The following is a 20610-nucleotide window of genomic DNA, read 5'->3' as shown; positions in this document are numbered from 1 at the left end:
TAGAAAGTAATCATAGGAACTATCTAGAATGAAATACACAGAAAAGAACTGAAAGGAAAAATCATAGAGCGTGTGAAGTAAATCAAAATGCAGAGTTGTGGTGACACATCGAATACACTAGATTCCAAGTCAAACTGTAAAAGAGAATAATTGTAATCAAATAAATATGGAGAAAAAAACTCCCCAAAACCAAATGTTTTACTAATTAGGTTAACACTACAAACCCAGGCACCAGAATCTCAACAAATCCTATGCAAATGGACTATGAAGAAAACCACACCAAGGTACAATATGATCAAATTGCTGAAAGCCATCAATGGAAGGAGGACCAGGAAGACAAAAGATGGCTGACTGATGAACAACGCTAATAACAACCACCAACTACTAGCCTAACACCAGATGCCATTCTGGAGACAGAACCCGACATGCGCACTGCAGACTCAAGCCTTCCGCTGTCTTCATCTCGCCTGGTTATAGAAAGGCCTTAATGTGTGACTTCAGTGGGATTCCTCCAACTTTCTGGTGATGAAGACAAGTTTAAGGCGGGTGTATGGAAATACATTGATAGTACACGTCCACAAATTGGTGAATGTTGTCAAGTTTAAGCCAAAGTGGCTTTGGTCGAGCTATAGCTTTCCACATCCCTTTCTCACAAAGAAAAGAGGCCTATCCCATCACTTTCCATTTCCAAGAGACAAGGCTTCTAGGTCAAAAAAAGTTACACCAGGCCGGGCGGTGGTGGCGCACGCCTTTAATCCCAGCACTCGGGAGGCAGAGCCAGGCGGATCTCTGTGAGTTCGAGGCCAGCCTGGTCTCCAAAGCGAGTTCCAGGAAAGGCGCAAAGCTACACAGAGAAACCCTGTCTCGAAAAACCAAAAAAAAAAAAAAAAAAAAAAAAAGTTACACCAGCTTGGCTTAGTTATAGCAATTAACACTTACTCAGTCATGGAAGAACTCTACATATACTTCAATTGAATCTTTTGACACAGGAATGATCTCCATTTACAAAGAAGAAACTAGGCCACAGGTCATAACTTGTTCAAAGTCATGTGACTAAAGGATTTATTTAAGTAAAGAAATCTGACAATGAAGACCTGCTCTCTGAACTTGCCCAGCTTTTACTGCCAATGCTGGAAAGAGGTGGTTCTCCCAAACCCCTTTATTAAGGGTAGATTCAAGGTTATTTCAAGTTAGATGCCTACTCGATGCCAGAACCCGCTGTCAGTACCTGCTGGCTTGGCTAGAGGTCAACTACAGGACTCCTGCGAAGTTTCCAGGCTGAGTCTCCACCGTTTGAGGGACTGTTGGGAGCCATTTTTCTTTGCCAACGTGGCAGAAAACCGGAGCGCTACTGGCTCCACCTCAAATGAAAAGTGGGCAGACTTTCTAAAGTTCTCGATTCTATCAAAATCCCAGAAGGGGGTAGAGATGACCTGTATGAGCTTTGGGGGTGGAGTCAGTCTCTCCAAGGCAGAGGCTCAAGGTTTTGGAGTGTTTCTATGGCAAAGAACTCCCTTCCCACCCCGGACACATTCAGGCAGGCAGCAAGAGAACCGCTGAGGCACTCCTCTGAGGTCCAAGCAGGGGAGATTCAAGACAGCTCAGACTTTTCAGGGGTCTGAGAGATCAAGTGAAAACCACGGCTTCTCTCAGGTTTGGGCAACTCTATCTAGGACTCTGCCTACTTGAGGGGTGATTATCAAAACAACAGGCCAAGGAGATGTCACCTCAGGAAAGACTCTAAATCAAGAGAGCCAAGAATGTCAAGCAGTGCACAAATTTAGAGGGCGAGAACGGCAGGAGGATGGGGTTTTGGCTCATCCACTGCAGTGCTAAGAGGTGGGAACGACCGGCCGCACTCAATGGGGAAACAAAGGCGTAGGCAAGCCAGGTTACCGTGTCCAGTCACACGGACAAGCAATGGCAGAGCTGGCGCCAGGGGCTCTTCAGTCCTGACTTGAAGGGCTACACAACGCTGCTTCTCTAGCAAAGCCAGTCAGCACTGAGGGAGACACGGCAGAGAGGAAACTGAAGAGCTGAAGTGCGGCGAAAGTGATTTGAAAACCAATGCTTTAAGCTAGGTCCACCGATGTGTGGACCCATCATCTTCCTGGACGGGCTGGCGGCCTTTCCTTAAGGCAGACTCCTGTCAGGTGAGCAGAATTCCAAACAAGTCTATCCTGCTTTACAACGCTGGGCATTCACTAGACACAAGGCAGGGTTACACACCAAAGACTACACAATGTAGTCGACTACTTCATTAACTTAGTTTTCGCGTGTCTTGTGTGGAGTCAGGCAGATTTCTGGGGCTCACCTGGACAGCCAGCTCAGCTCCGTGTCCTAGTGAGAGATCCTGTCTCAAAAAACAAGATGGACAGTGCTTGAGGAATGACACTAGACGTCCTCTTGCCTCCACATGTATGAACACATATGTGTATACACATGAATGAATGAATACACATACACACCTGTGACTATACCCAAAAAGATACTCTAAAGCCTGGTAATGGGGCTGGCATGGCATGTATGAGGCCCTGGGTTTAATTCCCAGTAATATCAAACAACAACAGCAAAACATGTCTCAATTTTTTCCCTAGTGAAAGGCAAAGAGCAAAACAAGTGACTTGTACTAATCTTAAATAAGAAAATGTATCTGTCTGTATGTACATGTACCATGTGCAAGCCTGGTACCCACAGAAACCAAAATCGGCCATCAGATTCCCTGGAAATGGAGTTATGGATGGTTATGAGCTGTCATGTGCATGCTAGGAATTGAACCTGGGTCCTTTGCAAAAGCAGTAACTGCTGAGCCATCTCTTCGGCCACTGTTCATTAATTTAGGGACACCACATTTGTCTTACTTAAGGCTAAGTATACAAAGGCTCACTTCAGCAGTGGCCAGCCAACTGTCCAGGGGTCTGGTAGGTGCTACTACACATGCTCGCGCAGTCACACTTACTGTCTTTAGTGAGTGGAACCCAACACTGGTTTACTCTGAAGTAGTCTCTTTCCAAGGATTGTCTTCTGAGTCAAAGCAAAGGCTTTGTTTTCCAAATCATAAATGAACTTAGAGGAAGGTTAAATATACTGGATATTAAAATGTAGGTTTCGGGGGACAGGAGATGGCTTCATTAGTAAAATGCTTGCCTGGGCACTAACACAAGGATCTGACTTCAGATCCCAGTACCTACATACAAAGTGGGACACAGTAGCATAAGCCTGTGACCCCAGCACTGGGGAGGTAGAGACAGGAGGATCTCTGGGACCTACTGTGTAGCCAGTCTAGCTGGGAAGTACTGGACAAGTGAGACATCCTGTCTCACAAAAGAAGGAGAGATAACAGACGGCTGCTAGGGAAGCAGTCGTTTTCTTTTGGGAGTGTGGCCCTAGCAGGCTGACCATGAGCCAGTGGAAGGCCCTACACTCATGGGCTTATGGGAGGCACTAACTAGATTTAGTGGATAATAAAAATAAAAAGGGCATGAGGTTGGGAGAAGGACACCTTGAGGGTATCTGGAAGGCACTGGAGGGTAGAGGAGATAAACATGACCAAAATACATTGTATACAAACTTGAAATTCTCAAAGAATAAATAAAGAATAAATAAAATTATTATTTAAAAAAATTAGGTGTTGAGCAATTCAGGAAGATAACTAACATGGGTAGCGCGCACGCGCACGCGCACACACACACACACACACACACACACACACACACACACACACACACACTCAGGTTTTACTGAAGAAGTACGGGGGCAAACCAGGCCGACCCTGAGTCAAACCAAAAGCAAGTCTATGAGAATAGTGGATTCTGTCAATAAAATGTGAAGTGAAAGTTGGCCACTTGTAATAAGTGGAACACGGTGCTGCGACTCCTCTAACTACTCCCGTCCCGAGGCTGAGACCTGTCTCATTTCAGTTCTGCTGTCAGTGCGCCACGGAAGTCACTGAGCAGCACAGTCCCCGGCACAGGCTTCAGAAACCTCAGGCTTTGGCTGCGTTCACCTAGTTCTCTGTCCTGTGGAATGTGTCCAGGGTGAGTGTACCAATGTTTAAAAGAATGGTCCATGAAATAGCCAAATGGAGAAGTAGTAATGCACATTTCTACTCACACAGGAGTAAGAATTGCACCAAGCACATAAAAACTTCGCTTACAAGTATTCAGAAATGCCATCTACCACTGAGATGCAATTTATAGTTCTCCAGAATTTTCAGGGCTCTCTGGTTATGGGATAAAGAAGTGACAATAACAATGTAATTTCCAAAGGCTGGCCTGGCCCCTGTGCTCACTTAACAGAGTCAGTCTGAACACACAAGAATAACAGCGATAAAGATATCTCGATGTAGCTTAAGACTTTAGGATAAACAAGGAATATGTAGTTTATTCTTCTTGGCAATCTGGCAGAAATGGAAAGTAGTACATAAAAGAGGAATCTGCTGCTGCCATCATATTGCTTGTTTGTTCATAGCTCTCTGACATAGTCAATACCAGCTTTTTACCATCTGCAATTTCACTTGTCTCCTAATGTTGCCATACCAGAAATATCTATATATGTTCTTTGTCTCAACAAACCATTCATTTATCAGTGATGCAACTTTTTTCCTGTGGGTACAATTTCCCTTTAAAGATGCAGAACTAAAAGTAGAAGTAGGGGGGCTGGAGCAATGCTCAGGGGTTAAGAGCACTGGTTGTTCTTCCAGAAGGCCGGGTTTGATTCCCAGCACCTACACAGCGTTTACAAGCATCTGTAACTCCAGTTCTAGGGGATCTGATGCCCCTTCTGACTTTTATGGGCACTAAGCAGGGCATGATTCAGAGACATATATGCAGGCAGAATACTCACACATAAAATGAGTAAGTCTAATGAAAATTTTTTTTTTTTTTTTTTTTTTTTTGGTTTTTCGAGACAGGGTTTCTCTGTGTAGCTTTACGCCTTTCCTGGGACTCACTTGGTAGCCCAGGCTGGCCTCGAACTCACAGAGATCCGCCTGGCTCTGCCTCCCGAGTGCTGGGATTAAAGGCGTGCGCCACCACCGCCCGGCTTAATGAAAATATTTTTAAAGTAGAAATGTAGATTACATATAGTAAGTACATTCCGCCCCTCCTTTTTTTTTTTCTACCTTTTAGGAATGTACCATGACAAAGCCAGGACTGTCTGACTCTGGACCTTTTATCACTGATGTTGCTTTTCCTTGATGACATGTTCAAACTCTATCCTGCTCATGGAAAGATAAAGGTCTTAGATCCGATTCCCCAATTTACAGGCTTTCAGCACGACTTTCCCCCTCTCTGCCAGCATCTCCACCTCAGGATTCCTATGAAGTCTTCACTCCCTCCTCATCCTTCCCCCTGCCCTCCCCTTAGTGTCTGTCACTTTCTGAGGATGCCTTGGCCAGCACAGCCAGTCTTTTCTTGTTCTCTACAAAAAGGGATCAGCTGTAGGGTTCCAGACATAAAAGGCCTCAACCAAACAAAACACAGGCATTGATGGGGAAATAAAAGATCCAGGAAATAAATTCTGGGAGAGGAAGGAGCACAAAGGGTCTTTTATAATAAAACAGTATATGAAGAATGAGGAGAGGCTTGGCAGAGGAGAGAGATTGGTCCTGAACATTTATATAACACACTTGTATAATGTGCACGATTACATTCAAGCCATACAGAAACAAGGTGAATCCAATATATAATATGACAAGATTTTTTTAACTAACAGCAAAGATGAACAGAAGTCTTGGATGGGGTGTGATCGGGAGTGCCAGGTCCTGCCTTCTACTCTATGTGGCAGCCAACGGCATCCTGTGCCGCTTCAGTGACTTACAAAGCACCTAAAGCAGACTCTACCTGGGATAGGTCTGCAAATGGTGCCCAGGGCTGCTTTCTAATCTCAACTACTGGGGAAGGGTGATCTGGGAAAGCTCCTGAGCACTTCCTCAGATAGGCATATTAATATTAATGATTAGTATTACTATTGTAAGTGGTCTCTAAAGCCCTTACAATCCTGTTTTGGAGACATAAGCTGATCAAGAAAAAGTGCCTAGAACCCCCCTGGACTCTGTTACAGTCTCTCATGATTCCTTCTGTGCACATAAAGAACTACTGTTCACACCTGAATAGGTTACATTTATGCTAAATTAATAAATACATATTTGAGGGAAAACCTCCAATTTTTTAAAATCCTGTTTTGTCAGCAATGAAATGCCCCTTTCACTTTACCATCCACAAAGATAACAAACTAATTTCTAAAGTACCTGACAGTGTAAACGGCTGAAAACTCTAACAATGTGACTAGAGCCAGAAGGGGATGAGGGGCCTGCGGCTAGTGGCTGCTTTTGGAAACTACACATTCACAGAAAAAATGTGGCCAATTAAGTAATTTGCTTAGTGAATAAAAATTATACACTCTCAGTGTATACTGCACACGCCAATGCCACGAAATAGCAGCGACACTATTTTAAGCTCGTGAAACATCTCTAGTTCCAGATGTCTTCCCATCAGTGTGTGACTAAATTCTTGGGCCACTTTCTTGCCAAGATTCTTTACAAATATTTTGTCACCTCTGATGAGGACAAGGCCAACAACACACTTGGAGCACACAATTTTGCAGTGGTAGCATTATTAATCTTTGTTGGGTACACAGCTTTTTGAGATCCATGTACAGTTAGCAGTTACCTACCTTGTCCTGTGTGCCCAAGCACGTTCTAACATGCCACAGATAGTAATTCTCAAAACAAGGAGCTTAGAAGGAACAGTGGAGACATGGAACTTCATCTAGCCTTTACTCAGCAATGATCAGCTTTTATCTACAATGTCCACACGCAGCCATAAGAATATCGAAGTAGATGATAAACCGAAATAAATGTCCTACAGCTAGTCCACCCCCCCCCATCTAAACGCACTTCCTATCTGTAGAAGACAAATGCTGTTCCCCGTCTAATTGTCAGATGCTCAAGTGATTCAAATATTGTCTGTGAATGAAGTTCAGAAGGAAGGGTACATTAATACCTTTCTTTTATTGGACAGAGCTAGCTCATTCTCCCTAATGCCAAGAAAAAGTGGGTTAAATTAGGCCACAAAAACCTAAATGGCCAACAGATAGACATTACCATCACACTAAGGAGGTCCTTGTTGAATGCTTTCTTTTAAAAACCTCTCATTACCATCATTCAGCTTCCCCAAGGGTAAAGAAGGGAACACACAATGGGAAAGAGCTGGATATTATTGTTAAGCTCCATTATTTGAGGAAAGGAGGAGACCACCAAACTGGGCATGAACTCTCCCCCAAAGGTGTGAAAATGTATATAGTACACAGACACTCAGGACACCAGTTACAGGGGAGACATGTCACCATGTGAGACATGGACACTTATCAGGACACCAGAAAGACTGCTTTTGTGCTTTCACTCTATACTATAAGATGAACACCCACAGGGTTGAGCACTGTAAAGAGCTGATCAGAAAATACTAAAATTAAAGTTTTTTTCTATACTAATTAACAAGTAATTTATCAGTCATAATTGGCCAAATAATAATTGCTTTAGGAAAGAAAACTGGAGAGGCCTAAGTCCACGTGACCTTCAGGTTTATAACATGACTTATATAACCCACGATGTTGTCTTCTCTTCTCCAACCGGCACGAATCACACCTAATTAATACAGCACCTTTGGTTCACTGTGACTCGGAGGATGAAGTCCAAACTCAGCACCACGCATCAGCAGCCCTCACACACCTCACCTCTGCAGGGGTCAAATCCAAACCCATACTGGATGTCTGAACTCCAGAGATGCACCCTTCAATTCTTCAACTGCTCTGCAGTTTCACACCTGTGTTTCCCTGGATACGCTGGCCCCAACTGAGAGGAACCCCTTTCCCTAACACCCCTGCTTCCTCTGCCTGACTAAAGCCAACCTCTGGACTCAGTTTTACATCCTGAAACTTCTCAGATATGGCGTCGTGTTCCCTCACTGACTAAAGAGATGCTCGCTGCATCACTTTCTAGCTGAGTGACCTTGGTCAGGTCATTAATTGCACTGGGGCTACTTTCTCATATGCGGAAAGTCAGTATCAGTTTGCTGTCACAGTGCAATGACTACTGTCAAAATTACTTTGTGAACAATAAGGCATTAAAACGTGTAAGCATAGCCGGGCGGTGGTGGCGCACGCCTTTAATCCCAGAACTCGGGAGGCAGAGCCAGGCGGATCTCTATGAGTTCGAGGCCAGCCTGGTCTACAGAGCCAGCTCCAGGACAGGAATCAAAACTACACAGAGAAACCCTGTCTCAAAAACAAAATCAAAAACGTGTAAGCATAATCCATGCACTGGAAGTCTAAGCTAAGGGTGAGGCTTAGCTTCTAGTTCCCAGTTCCCCTTGGAGGAAGCTCTGCATTCTCATCCTTCTTTCTAAGTCCACTAGGTTCTGTCTGCAGAAAAGACCTGCGGTGATGTCTGGATCATTAGAGAGAAAGAGAGTGATGTCTGGATCATTAGAGAGAAAGAGAGAAACAGAGAGACACACAGAGAGGGCCTCTGATAGATATGGATTTTCCTAATAATGTGCACAGGAGCACTGTGCTTGCAGATTCACTAAGTAAATATGCAAATCAATGAATGAATGCAAGGGCTCCTTGTCCTCAGTGAGCTTATAATCAAGAGATGACATAACAGAGTCCACGAGTCTCGTCTTAAAAAAAAAGTAACAAATGCCTTTATTGTCATCAAGAGTAACAAGAAATTTCTGCTATGCTAATTTTACCTGATTTGGCATGTTGTTGAATTTGCCATGTTGGTAACTTGCACTTAATGTATGCATGCTTTGACATTATCAAATTACTGGTGCAATTCAATGCCAATACCAAGTCATTGAATACCTATTGCGCTAGGTTTTATGAACACAAAGATAAAGGTGGTGGACTCTCTGCTCAGAAGTCACTAACTACATTGAAAGGAAGCTCAGCCATCAATACACATTATTAACATGTCAGAATAAAGTAAGATGTATGGAGGGCCAAAAGATCGGGAAGGGCATCTGAGGTAAGGCACTAAACCCCATAAAGTTAATACTGTATGTTACAAATTATTGATGGCCAACAGCTTGTTATTATTATATATCACATATATGTGATTATATTAATTACATTACCATATTAATATATGCTGCATGCTAAGGCAGATAGTCCCAGGTTAAGAAGCAAAAGTATATAGAGAGGACCCAAGAGATACACAAGCATTCCACACAGAGGGCACGGACCCACTTCCCAGAGGCGTTTCCTGCGGTTCTTTCCTCTTCTGCCAATACAACCAAGGGAATAACACACGGAGGTCTCCTCTCCCGCCAGGACTTTTCTCTCCCCGGGTCTCTAAACTAAACTGTTGATTCTCAAGCAGACACTCTCAAACCTCCCCACTCACTCCAGGACATGTTGTTTAAATCTTCAGGAGACATGAGACCAAATCAGATATCCAGGTGGACACTAGTAGAAATTAAAGCTACCGGATTGGGGATCCGCTCCTGGATCCCCTCCAGGGGATGGCAGCAGCACTCGGCTCACCCAGGAGGCGCCATCCCCGGCGGAATCCTCCTCTCCTGACCACCCCCACCACCCCCCCTCCCGGCAGCTTGGGCGCTGCCATCTGCTCTTTTACCCTTCACCTGCCGACGCACCCCGCACAATCTGCATCCTAACCCGACCAGCGGTAAGCAGGCATCGCGGGGGCACCCAAGCCCCCTAACCCGGCCCCGCGCGCGCCGTACCCGGCCCGCCCCTAGCCAGCCACTTACGGTTCCAGTACACCGGGTAGCACTCTCCTTGAGTGACGTCCACCTCGTAGAGGCCGCCGCGCACGCACACCGGCTCGATGGTCACCAGCTCCTCCATCTCGGGCTCGGGCCCCGCTGCCCGCGGGCAGAAGCCGCAGGCGCGGTCCTCGTCGTCTTCCTCCCCGGAGCTGGAGGCCTGGCCGCCCACCGGGTCTCCATCGCGGCCCTCCACCCCGGTACGGGAGCCCGTGGTCTGCAGCAGGGTCCGGAAGGCGAGCTCGATGCGCAGGGAGTCGTAGCCGATGAAGGGTTTCCAGGTCTTCTTGTCCTCCTTGTAGAACCAGCGTACCTCCTCGGGGCCCAGCTCCGTCACCACCTCGTAGCGGTGCCGGGCAGCGGCGCTGCCGGCCCGGGCGCGCTTCCTGTCCCCGGGGCCCCCTCCCGCCGCCCCACCGCCCCCCGAGTTCGGGGCGACCAGCGGCGGCGGAGGCGAAGAAGAGCTGCCGCCGCCCGCGCTCTCGCCCTCGCTGTAGTAGCGCAGCGACGACCCCGACTCGGCCGAGCTGAAGTCGTAGGTCGCGTCGCTGAGGCACGGGTCCAGAGCAAGGTGGCTCAGGTCGTCGGTGCCCGGCGCCAGGTGCAGCGGCTCCGCGCGCAGCAACGCCAGCGGCACGCCGTCTCCCGGCTGGTGCTCGAAGCAGCAGCCGCCGCCGCCGCCGAACGTGCCCGCCGCGTCCGAGCCCAGCTCCCTGGCGCCGCCGCCGCGGCCGTTACGCTCGGGGCTCCGCGGGGCGCCGCGGCCCGGGTAGTTCATGCCGCCGGCGCTTCCGCCACACGCGCATCCGATGCCGCCGCCCTCTCTCGGCCCGGACTTTATAATCTTTCAAATCCCGAGCTGGCTGGCCAGCAGCTGCCGCCGAGGGGACTCCGCCTCCCCGCAGGCCCCCGGGCCGCCGCAGCGCCGTTCCGAGGACCGCCCCCATTGTTACGCAGCCCGCGCGTGGGCGGGGCCCGGGCGAGGCCCCGCCTCCCCCAGCCGCGCGCGCCACCCCGGAAGGCCCGAAGCTGCTGGTTTAGCGCGCGCTCGGCGGCGGGATCTAGTGTCACCGCCCCGAGCCGGGGGGGATCGGATGGGGTCGCTGTCATCCTCGACTTCAGTGCAGCTCCCTCCCCCCCCCCCCCCCCCCCCCGTCACGGCTCTCGGCGCCCGGCGTGGCTTCTCCCCCTCGCTCCCACGCCCCCAGATGCCAGCTGGAATGAGACTCTCTCCCACTCATCTTTACACATTCGGGTCATGAGCCCAGAGGCTGATTCAGCTCTATGCCCAGAGGGGCCCTGGAAGTTGCTCGCTCACGTTCCAGGCTTTAGGCCCGCTTGCAGCTTCCGCTGGACCTGCTCGGCCACCTGGCCTGGCCCTCTCCCAACCTTCAGCCCAGACCTAAGAAGGCACCCCCACCCTATGCCTGCTGCTCACCTGGGCAACACTACTCCCACTTAGAAAAAAAGAGTCCCAGCCTCCCCCTGTGCCAGCTCTTAGGATTGCTTACGCTCTTGTACTTACATTTTCTGTTCTTTCCGTATTACAGTAAGGCCTTGGATAGAAACCAAGTCCCTGTGTCTCGGTCTTTTCCCACATCGGTTCATATTTGACGGTCCTCAGTTATACCGATGGCAATGCCAGCCAGGTGTGATAGATTATTAGATTGAAAGAAAAATTATCGAGATTCTAGGTTCAGCTTTGCCACCCTCAAGCAAGTCACTTGATCTGTTTGGCTTGCTTGTTGGTATAATCAGGATATCATTGGACCGGATGGTCTCTCTCTAGTAACGCCTAGTAGTGATTCTAGGATCTTTAAGCATTCACAGGGTTGGTTTTGTTTTTATTTGTTTATTGTGTGCCGCTGATTCTGTAACTTACTTCCTGGGATCAGGGAAATACTGAGGCTCCCTTCTGTTAGATTTCTGAGACAGCTTAAAGAGACAGAAGGCAGAAAGAGACCAGAATCTGACCTCAACAGACTGAACACTTACAGGGAAGGACAGACACTCTCCTGAGGGAAGGGGTGTCTTGAAAGGGGAAAGGCTAGCTGGGGCCCTTTACAGAGGCAGGTGGGAGGCTTGGGAATGAGGAAGTTCTTGCAGCCATAGCGGACTTTGTGTGGGTCTGTAATCTGTCTTTCTTGGAATTGTCAGTTTCAGGCAAGAGAGCTGCTATCTTGGGAGATACGCTGTCCCCAGCAGACATTCTCTGGACTGTGGCTGACGGATGAGGTTGGTCAGGGTCAGCTGTAACCTCGTAGGAATCCTGTTTTATAGCTGAGGCACTCTATCACCTCAGACAATTCTTTTAATTGAGAAGTATTTATTTTTTAAGCCCATCCTCTGTCGACAATCCCTGGAAAACAATCTCCAACCTTGTTCTTAGTTCACGAATAGACCATCTCCACTGTTACATTGACCTTGTGGAATCCGGTCAGCAGGGCACGTTGTCTTGCTCTTAGGATGTAACTGTCAGAGAGAATTCAAAATCATTCTTGAACTCAGGCTCATCTCTCCTGCGCACAGTGCTTCTGTAGGGATCTGTAAGAAGGCCCTGTTTTCTATGGGCACATGTGGAGTGATACTGTGGCTCACGGTGAGGAACATGGGCTGAATTTTCTACTGTAACTTGCACATTTGGCTGGATAATCTTGCCCTGTGAACAGTCTGTCCGTTTGTACATTATAGCCCCAATAACAAAGCATCCATACTGTCAGAGTACCTGTATCCCAAATTCTCTTTGAATGTTTCTATTGGTAGTATGCAGAATAAGAAATTGGGTATGAACTCTGAATTGTTTGCTATTCATGAAGGCATTAGTTCCACACTGCTCTGTTATCGATGTACAGGCACCTCTGTGTTAGCTTCTGATGCAAAAGAGAACCAAGAACCTAGAGCTTGCTGGGCGGTGGTTGTGCACACCTTCGATCACAGCACTCAGGAGGCAGAGGCAGGTGGATCTCTGTGAGTTTGAGGCCAGCCTGGTCTACAGAATGAGTTCCAGGACAGCCAGGGCTATGCAGAGAAACCCTGTCTCAAAAACACACACACAAAAAAAACCCAAACAAACCAAAAACCAAAAAACCTATTGCTTAGTGGGGGAACCTTGATAAATAAACACAGACATTATATTAAAGTGTAATTAAAAGTAGTAGACATTATGACATTTAAAATACCTTCCTGTTTCTTGACAGGATATAGCTCAAATATTTACATGTTAATGGTCAGATTTATTTACTTATTTATTTTTAGCAGTTTTATCTCTTAAGGATGACATCATTTCCATCAATAAATATCATTGCCTGCTGTTTCTTTTTGATTGTTTTGTTTTTTGTTTTTTGAAATGGGGGTTTTTCTGCGTAGCCCTGGCTGTCCTGGAACTTGCTTTATGGACCAGGCTGGCCTCAAACTCAGAGATCTACCTGTCTCTGCTAGGATTACAGGCCACCACATCTGCTCTCGTCTGTTTTTTAAAAAGGACTCTTTGCCTTGTACTGAGCGAATGTTTTTATTGTTTGTGTGCTGATTCAGGCTACACAGCTAGGTTGCATAATCCTTCCTGAAGTAAGTGTTGATTTCTCATTGCCATCCAGGTAGCAAGAAAAAGGGGTTGTAGACTCTCTCCTGACTTCAGGGTGCATTGGTGAGAGATGTCAGTCCGTATTTGTGGGAATTGAGCTCACTGCTTCCCATGGACTAGAACAGCTTGCACTAGGTGAGAGGCTGACAGTGAGCAAAAGGCATTTGAAGATAGCAAATTGCATGTGTCTGCACGTGTTCCTTTCCTTTTTATTCCCTAGCCATAGCAAGTCAAAGGTTTGGAAGCACCTCTTCTCAACCTTCTTTTCTGCTTTAAACGGTCATTCCTAGCTAAGACTTCCTGCTAGAATCTTTTTGCTCCCTAGAACATTTTTTTTTCAGGTTATATGTTCCTCTCAGGTGGGTAAGGGGTCTGGCATGCCTTCCATTCCTCACCAGCAAGAAGAGGAGTCAAGTAGCTCCTCATCCCTGCACATCATTACGAGGCTAATGGACGTGGCACTCTCTGACCTGCCAAGGCATTATGCAACACATCCTATTGCATTTTAATAATTACCCAACCAAGCCTCTTTTTCCATAAGGAAATTAGGTATGACTGATTCAAACATCTGGCATTTGTGGGCCTGCGCTGCTGTAAGAGCCAGGTGGTTTTTAGAACCAAGCCCAGGGGAGCCTCAGTATGGGGAGGGAAATTAGCTTTTTATATACTACAAAAGAAAAACAGCGCAGTGCATCAGTTCATCCTACCACTTTCCTTCCCATAATGCACCTGGCAAGGGTTATCTGGCAAGAAAGACCACCTTCCTCTTCCTTCTTCTCAGAAGTTACAGGGCTCCATTTCCTGTCAGTCTTGCTTCTCTTTTTCACTTGAATCTGCTTTCACCTGTAGAAAATACGAGGCTAGCCTTATGCCATATACGTTATTTTGAGCTAGTACCCTACACTCACACTGAAATGGCTTCATCCAGACATGTGATGGAGCATGTGTAGAATGAAACCCAAGCGATCTGCGGTATCTCCTGCTTACTACGCTGTCTACATTTGAACTTTACTCTTTAAAACTGGCATTTTTCCATTTCTTAAAGTAAGGGTGTGTTTTAGGACCCTGACTAAATTCAACCACATTCTAGACTTAGAGAACAGTCACAGACACATCAGGTGTCCCCCAAGTTCCAGGCCCTCTGCTAAGCTCTACAGCAGTGGTTTTCAACCTATGGGTTGTGACCCCTTTGGGGGTTGAGTGACACTTTCACAGGGGTCACATATCAGACAGCCTGCATATCAAATATTTACATTACAATTCATAACAGTAGCAAAATTACAGTTCTGAAGTAGCAACAAAAATAATTTTATGGTTGGGGGTCACAGCAACACGAGGAACTGTATGAAACGTCATAACATTAGGTATCTCCCAATAAAAACATAGAGGTAGGACTGGAGAGATGGCCCATCCATTAGGAGCACTTACTGCTCTTTCAGAGGACTGGAGTTTGATTCCCAGCATCCCCATCGGGTGGCTCACACCCACCTGTAACTCCAACTCCAGGGAATCTGATTCCTTCCTCTGCCTTTTGTGTGCACATGCACACAGAAACACACATACATAAAAATAAAAGAATCTTTAAAAAAATTATTTTTTTTATGTGCATTGGTGTTTTGACTGCATGTATGTCTGTGTGAGGGTGTCAGATCTTGGAGTTACAGACCGTTGTGAGCTGCCAAGGGAGTGCTGGAAATTGAACCTGGATCTCCTGGAAGAGCAGTCAGTGCTCTTAACGGCTGAGCCATTTCTCCAGCCCAAAGTAAAATAATCTTTAAAAATGCTCAAGTTAAACAAAACAAAATACAGTGACAACTTTTTAACTCCTAAGAGGAATGTGACTGTAAGGTAAGGACGGTGGTGTGACTACACAGAGCCATTCTCTCTAAAGACAGATCAATAGAGGAAACCAAACTGCAGCTGAAGTGACCTGGAAATACATAATGAATAAAGTCTTTCATTCTTCCATCTAGTCAATCAACAAGTATTTGTCTAGCAGTATTAAATATGTTGTTTTTATTTTTTTAAGTATATACAACTGGAATAAGTGTAGGATTCTGAAATGCATTTGCTTACGAATTTGTTAAAGGTCTAGCCACCAAACTATAAACCCCACAAAAATACTTCAAACCCCATAAAACAGAAGTGTTCTTTCTGCAAATAAAAGCTGATTCTATTGAAGATAAATGTAGTTTAATTATAGAAATAAAAAATCAATACAATATTTGATGTATATATAGCATGGGGCACCCACAAAATACTCCTTGACTTTTTTTTTTCAGTACAGAAAAGGGAGATTTCAGTATTAAAACATGATTTCGACTACAGCGTGGTTTGCTGTGAGGCTTAGCTGTGCTACTTTGTCACTTCTGTGCTCTGGGTTTTTTTTTCTTCTTCCTGTCTCTCCCCAGAGGTAAATGATTAATAAAGTATATAGTATGTGATTCATGTCAAAAAACCATTGACAGTTATCATATTGTGCTGAGAGAGATTGTACCTATGTATTTCATTCTGATTTTTCAACAAACCACGAATCCTATGCTCTGATGGGATGTCTAGCAGGGACACCCTGAATTATTTGCTGAGATTTTTTTTTTTTTAAAGGCAAGACACGCCAGGCGGTGGTGGCACACGCCTTTAATCCCAGCACTCGGGAGGCAGAGCCAGGGGATCTCTGTGAGTTCGAGGCCAGCCTGGGCTACCAAGTGAGTTCCAGGAAAGGCACAAAGCTACACAGAGAAACCCTGTCTTGAAAAAACCAAAAAAAAAAAAAAAAAAAAAAAAGGCAAGACACAGTTACTGTTTTTACAACTACTGCTTGAGGAAGTAAGTTTATCTGTATGGCAACATTTAAAATCTTTTTAAAATTTTTTTTTTTCATTTTACATACTCCCCCCTCCCCAGTGCCCTTCTCTCACTCCTCCCCACCTTCCCTGCATCCCACCCCCATTCCCTCCTCATAGCGGGTAAGGCCTCCCTTGGGTAGTCAACACAGGCTGGCAAACCAAGTTGGGACAGGAACAACACTCCCCCCTCCCCCCCCCCCACACCCCATCACAGCTGAGTAAGGCATTGCACCATAGGGAATGGGCTCTAAAAAGCCACTTTGTGTACCTGGGATAAGTCCTGGTCTCATTGCCAGGGAACCCACAAACACATCAAGCCACAAAACTGTCACCCATATTCAGAGGGCCTAGTGTGGTCCCATGCAGGCTCCCTAGTGTCACTCCAGAGTCCATGAGCTCCCAATAGTTTGGGTCAGCTGTCTCTGTGGTTCCCCGCCCCCGCGCCCCCCTCACTCCCACCCCCCCTCACCCCCCCACACCCCCACTCCCCGTCATGATCCTGGCCCTTCTTGCTCCTATATTCCCTCCTCCCTCTCTTCAACTGAACTCCAGGATCTTGGCCAAGTGCTTGGCTGTGGGTCTCTGCATCTGCTTCCATCAGTCACTGGATGTAAGTTCTATGATGACAATTAGGGTAGACACCAATCCAAGTGCAGGGAAAGGCTAGTTCAAGCACCCTTTCCACTATTGCCATGAGTCTTAGCTGGGGACATCCTTAGGAGTTCCTGGGGATTTCCCTAGTTCCAGATTTCTTCCTAACCTCTTAATGGTTCACTCTATCAAGACATCTCTTTCATTGCTCTCCGTCTCTGTCCCTCCCCCACCTCGGCCATCTTGAACCCTCATGTTCTCATCTTCCAGTTTACCCAGGAGATCTTAACCTTTTCCCCTTCCCTGGGCGATCCATGCATGTCTCTCTTAGGGTTCTCCTCTTTACCCAGCTTCTCTGGGATTGTGGATTGTAGCCTGGGTATCCTTTGCTTTGTGTCTAATATTCACTTATGAGTGAGTATGTACTGTGTTTGTCTTCCTGGGTCTGGGTTCCTGTTGGGGTGGAGGGAGAAACATCTTGACCACACAGCTGCCATGACAGGCTTAGAGGCCCAGACACAGCTTCTGGCAGGCACCACCTGAACCCAGGACAAGCCATAAGCTCACCCCACCCAGTGGGGCCTGCATCTAAGGGGAAATACCTGACATTCCAAACATACCCTATGGTGATATTTTATTTGTACTGAAATGTGATTTTATTTGTATGTTAATAAATAAAGTTGCCTGGGGGTCAGAGCTAATAGCAAGCCATAGCCGAAGCTGGGTGGTGGTGGCACACGCCTTTATTCCCAGCACTTGGGAGGCAGAGCTAGGCAGATCTCTGTGTGTTCAAGGATATAGCCAGCATGGAGACACATGCCTTTAATCTCAATACCAACCATAGAAGACCTGGAGGTCTGTATAGATGGGCAGTGATAAGGCGGTCATATGGTTGGGTTTAGAACCAATGAAAAGGCAGAACAGAAAGTCTATAAAAAGACAGCCGGGCGGTGGTGGCGCACGCCTTTAATCCCAGCACTCGGGAGGCAGAGCCAGGCGGATCTCTGTGAGTTCAAGGCCAGCCTGGGCTACAGAGTGAGTTCCAGGAAAGGCGCAAAGCTACACAGAGAAACCCTGTCTCGAAAAACCAAAAAAAAAAAGACAGATATACAGGAAGTAGCGCACTTGCTGAGAGGAAGGACAGCAGCGGCAGCAAAGGGTAAGCTCGGCTCTCAGCTATTGTTCTAACCTCTTGAGCTTTGAACTCTGCAATTGGCTCTGTGTTTCTTATTTAATAAGACTGTTCATCTACAATACCCCATACAAATGTCAGCCAATCAGGGTCCTGAACCCTGGAAATCCCCTCTCTCCCAACCTCTGCTATGATAAAAACTCCACCCTGCCTGTGCTCTGGGCTCTCTGCTGTCGCTGCTGCATTGGACAGAGAGCCCAAGCTCCAAGCTTGAAAATAAAGGCTGTTTGCTTTTACATACAGGATTCAGTCTCTGTGGTGGTCTTTTGGGGGTCCCCACGATCTGGGCATAACATTACCTCACCAGGATGATTTTTTCTAGTTCCATCCATTTGCCTACAGATTTCATGATGACATTGTTTTTTACTGTTGAGTAAAACTCCACTGTGTATATGCACCACATTTTCTTTATCTATTCTTTGGCTGAGGTGCATCTAGGCCATTTCCAGGTTCTGGCTATTATGAATAATGCTGCTATGAACATAATTGAGTCTATGTTCTTATGGCGTGGTTGAGCATCTTTTGGGTGTATGTCCAGGAGTGGTATAGCTGGGTCTTGAGGTAGGATGATTCCCAATTTTCTGAGAAAGCACCATACTGATTTCCAAAGTGGCTGTACAAGTTAGCATTCCCACCAACAGTGGAGGAGTGTTCTCCTTTTTCCACATCCTCTCCAACATAAGCTGTCTTCAGTGTTTTTGATCATAGCCATTCTGACAGGTATAAGATGGTATCTCAGAGTCATTTTGATTTGCATCTCCCTGATGACTAAGGATGTTGAGTAATTCCTTAAATGTCTTTCAGCCGTTTGAGATTCTTCTGTTGAGAATTCTGTTTAGATCTGTAGCCCAGTTTTTAAATGATTATTTGATATTTTGGTATCTAGCTTCTTGAGTTCTTTATATATTTTGGAGATCAGCCCTCTGTCAGATGTGGGGTTGGTAAAAACTTTTCCCATTCTGTAGGCTGTCGTTTTGTCTTATTGACAGTGTTCTTTGTCTTATAGCAGCTTCTCAATTTCAGGAGGTCCCATTTATTGATTGTTGCTCTCAGTGTCTGTGCTAGTGGTATTATATTTAGGAAGTGATCTCCAGTGCCAATGCATTCAAGACTACTTCCCACGTTCTCTTCCATCAGGTTCAGTGTATCTGGATTTAAACTGAGGTCTTTGATCCACTTGGACTTAAGTTTTGTGCACGGTGACAGATATGGGTCTATTTGCAATCTTCTACATGTTGGCATCCAGTTATGCCAGCACCATTTGTTGAAGATGCTTTCCTTTTTCCATTGTATAATTTTGGCTTCTTTGTCAAAAATCAGGTGTTCATAGCTGTGTGGATTATTGTCAGGGTCTTCAATTTCATTTCATTGATCAATGTGTCTGTTTTTAGGGCAATACCAAGCTGTTTTATTACTATAGCTCTGTAGTAGAGCTTGAGGTCAGGATGCCTCTAGAAGTTCCTTTATTATATAGGATTGTTTTAGCTAGCCTGAGTTTTTTGTTTTTTCGTATGAAGTTGAATATTGTTCTTTCAAGGTCTGTGAAGAATTGCATTGAGATTTTGATGGGGATTGCATTGCATCTGTAGATTGCTTTTGGTAACACTACCATTTCTACTATGTTGATCCTACCTATCCAAGAGCATGGGAGATCTTTCCATTTTCTGATATCTTCTTCAATTTCTTTCTTCAAAGACTTAAAATTGTTATCATATAGGTCTTTCACTTGTTTGGTTAGAGTTATCCCACCATATTTTATATTATTTGTGGCTATTGTAAAGGTTGATGTTTCTCTAATTTTTTTCTCAGCCCGTTTATCATTCGTATATAGGAGGGCTTCTGATTTTTTTGAGTTAATCTTGTATCCTGCCACATTACTAAAGGTGTTTATCAGCTGTAGGAGTTCCCTGGCAGAATTTTTGGGGTCACTTACGTATACTATCATGTCATCTACAGAGAGTGAAAATTTGACTTCTTCCTTTCCAATTTGTATCCCCTTGATCTCCTTTTGTTGTCTTATTGCTCTAGCTAGAACTTCAAGTACTATATTCAATAGGAACGTGAACAATAGGAGAGAGTGAACATCCTTATCTTGTTTCTTATTTTAGTGGAATGTATTTTATGTATTTTGTTCACTCCGTCTGTGGTGATTGAAAGGTTTGCTGGGTATAGTAGTTTGGGCTGTCATCTGTGGTCTCTTAGTATCTGCAGAACCCCTGTCAAGGACCTTCTGGCTTTCAGAGTTTCTATTGAGAAGTCGGGTGTTATTCTGATGGGTCTGCCTTTATATGTTACTTGGCCTTTTTCCTTTGCTGCTCTTAATATTCTTTCTTTATTCTGTATGTTTAGTGTTTTGACTATTATGTGGCAAGGGGAATTTTTTTTTGTGGTCCAGCCTATTTGATGTTCTGTACGCTTCTTGTTTCTTCATATACATGTCTTTCTTTAGGTTGGGAAAGTTTTCTTCTATGATTTTGTTGAACATATTTTCTGTGCCATTGAAATGAAATTATTCTCCTTCTTCTATTCCCATTATTCTTAGGTTTGTTTTTTTCATGATGTCCCAGATTTTCTGGATGTTTTGTGTTAAAAAAAATTTGCTGG

At 45.6% G+C, this 20610-nt stretch overlaps 1 protein-coding gene across 8 annotated transcripts in view; it reads right to left on the bottom strand.

Moving 5' to 3' along the window:
* Positions 1–10691, bottom strand: part of Ddhd1 (DDHD domain containing 1) — an 81028-nt gene extending 70337 nt beyond the window's left edge. For all 8 annotated transcript variants that reach the window (XR_008217108.1, XM_052733438.1, XM_052733440.1 and 5 more), the window contains exon 1: positions 9780–10691. Coding sequence is in view for 7 of the 8 variants with exons in the window: in XM_052733438.1 (XP_052589398.1) it covers positions 9780–10572 (793 nt within the window). In the remaining variant the exon portion in view is untranslated. The remainder of the gene's footprint in view (positions 1–9779) is intronic.
* Positions 10692–20610: the final 9919 nt, after the last annotated feature.

This window comes from Peromyscus californicus, unplaced genomic scaffold, assembly GCF_007827085.1.
Source record: "Peromyscus californicus insignis strain IS unplaced genomic scaffold, ASM782708v3 Scaffold_12__1_contigs__length_115047231, whole genome shotgun sequence".
Taxonomy (NCBI): Eukaryota; Metazoa; Chordata; class Mammalia; order Rodentia; family Cricetidae; genus Peromyscus; species Peromyscus californicus.
The sequence above is the reverse complement of the archived record's forward strand: the minus strand, read 5'-3'. Positions and strand labels throughout refer to the sequence as shown.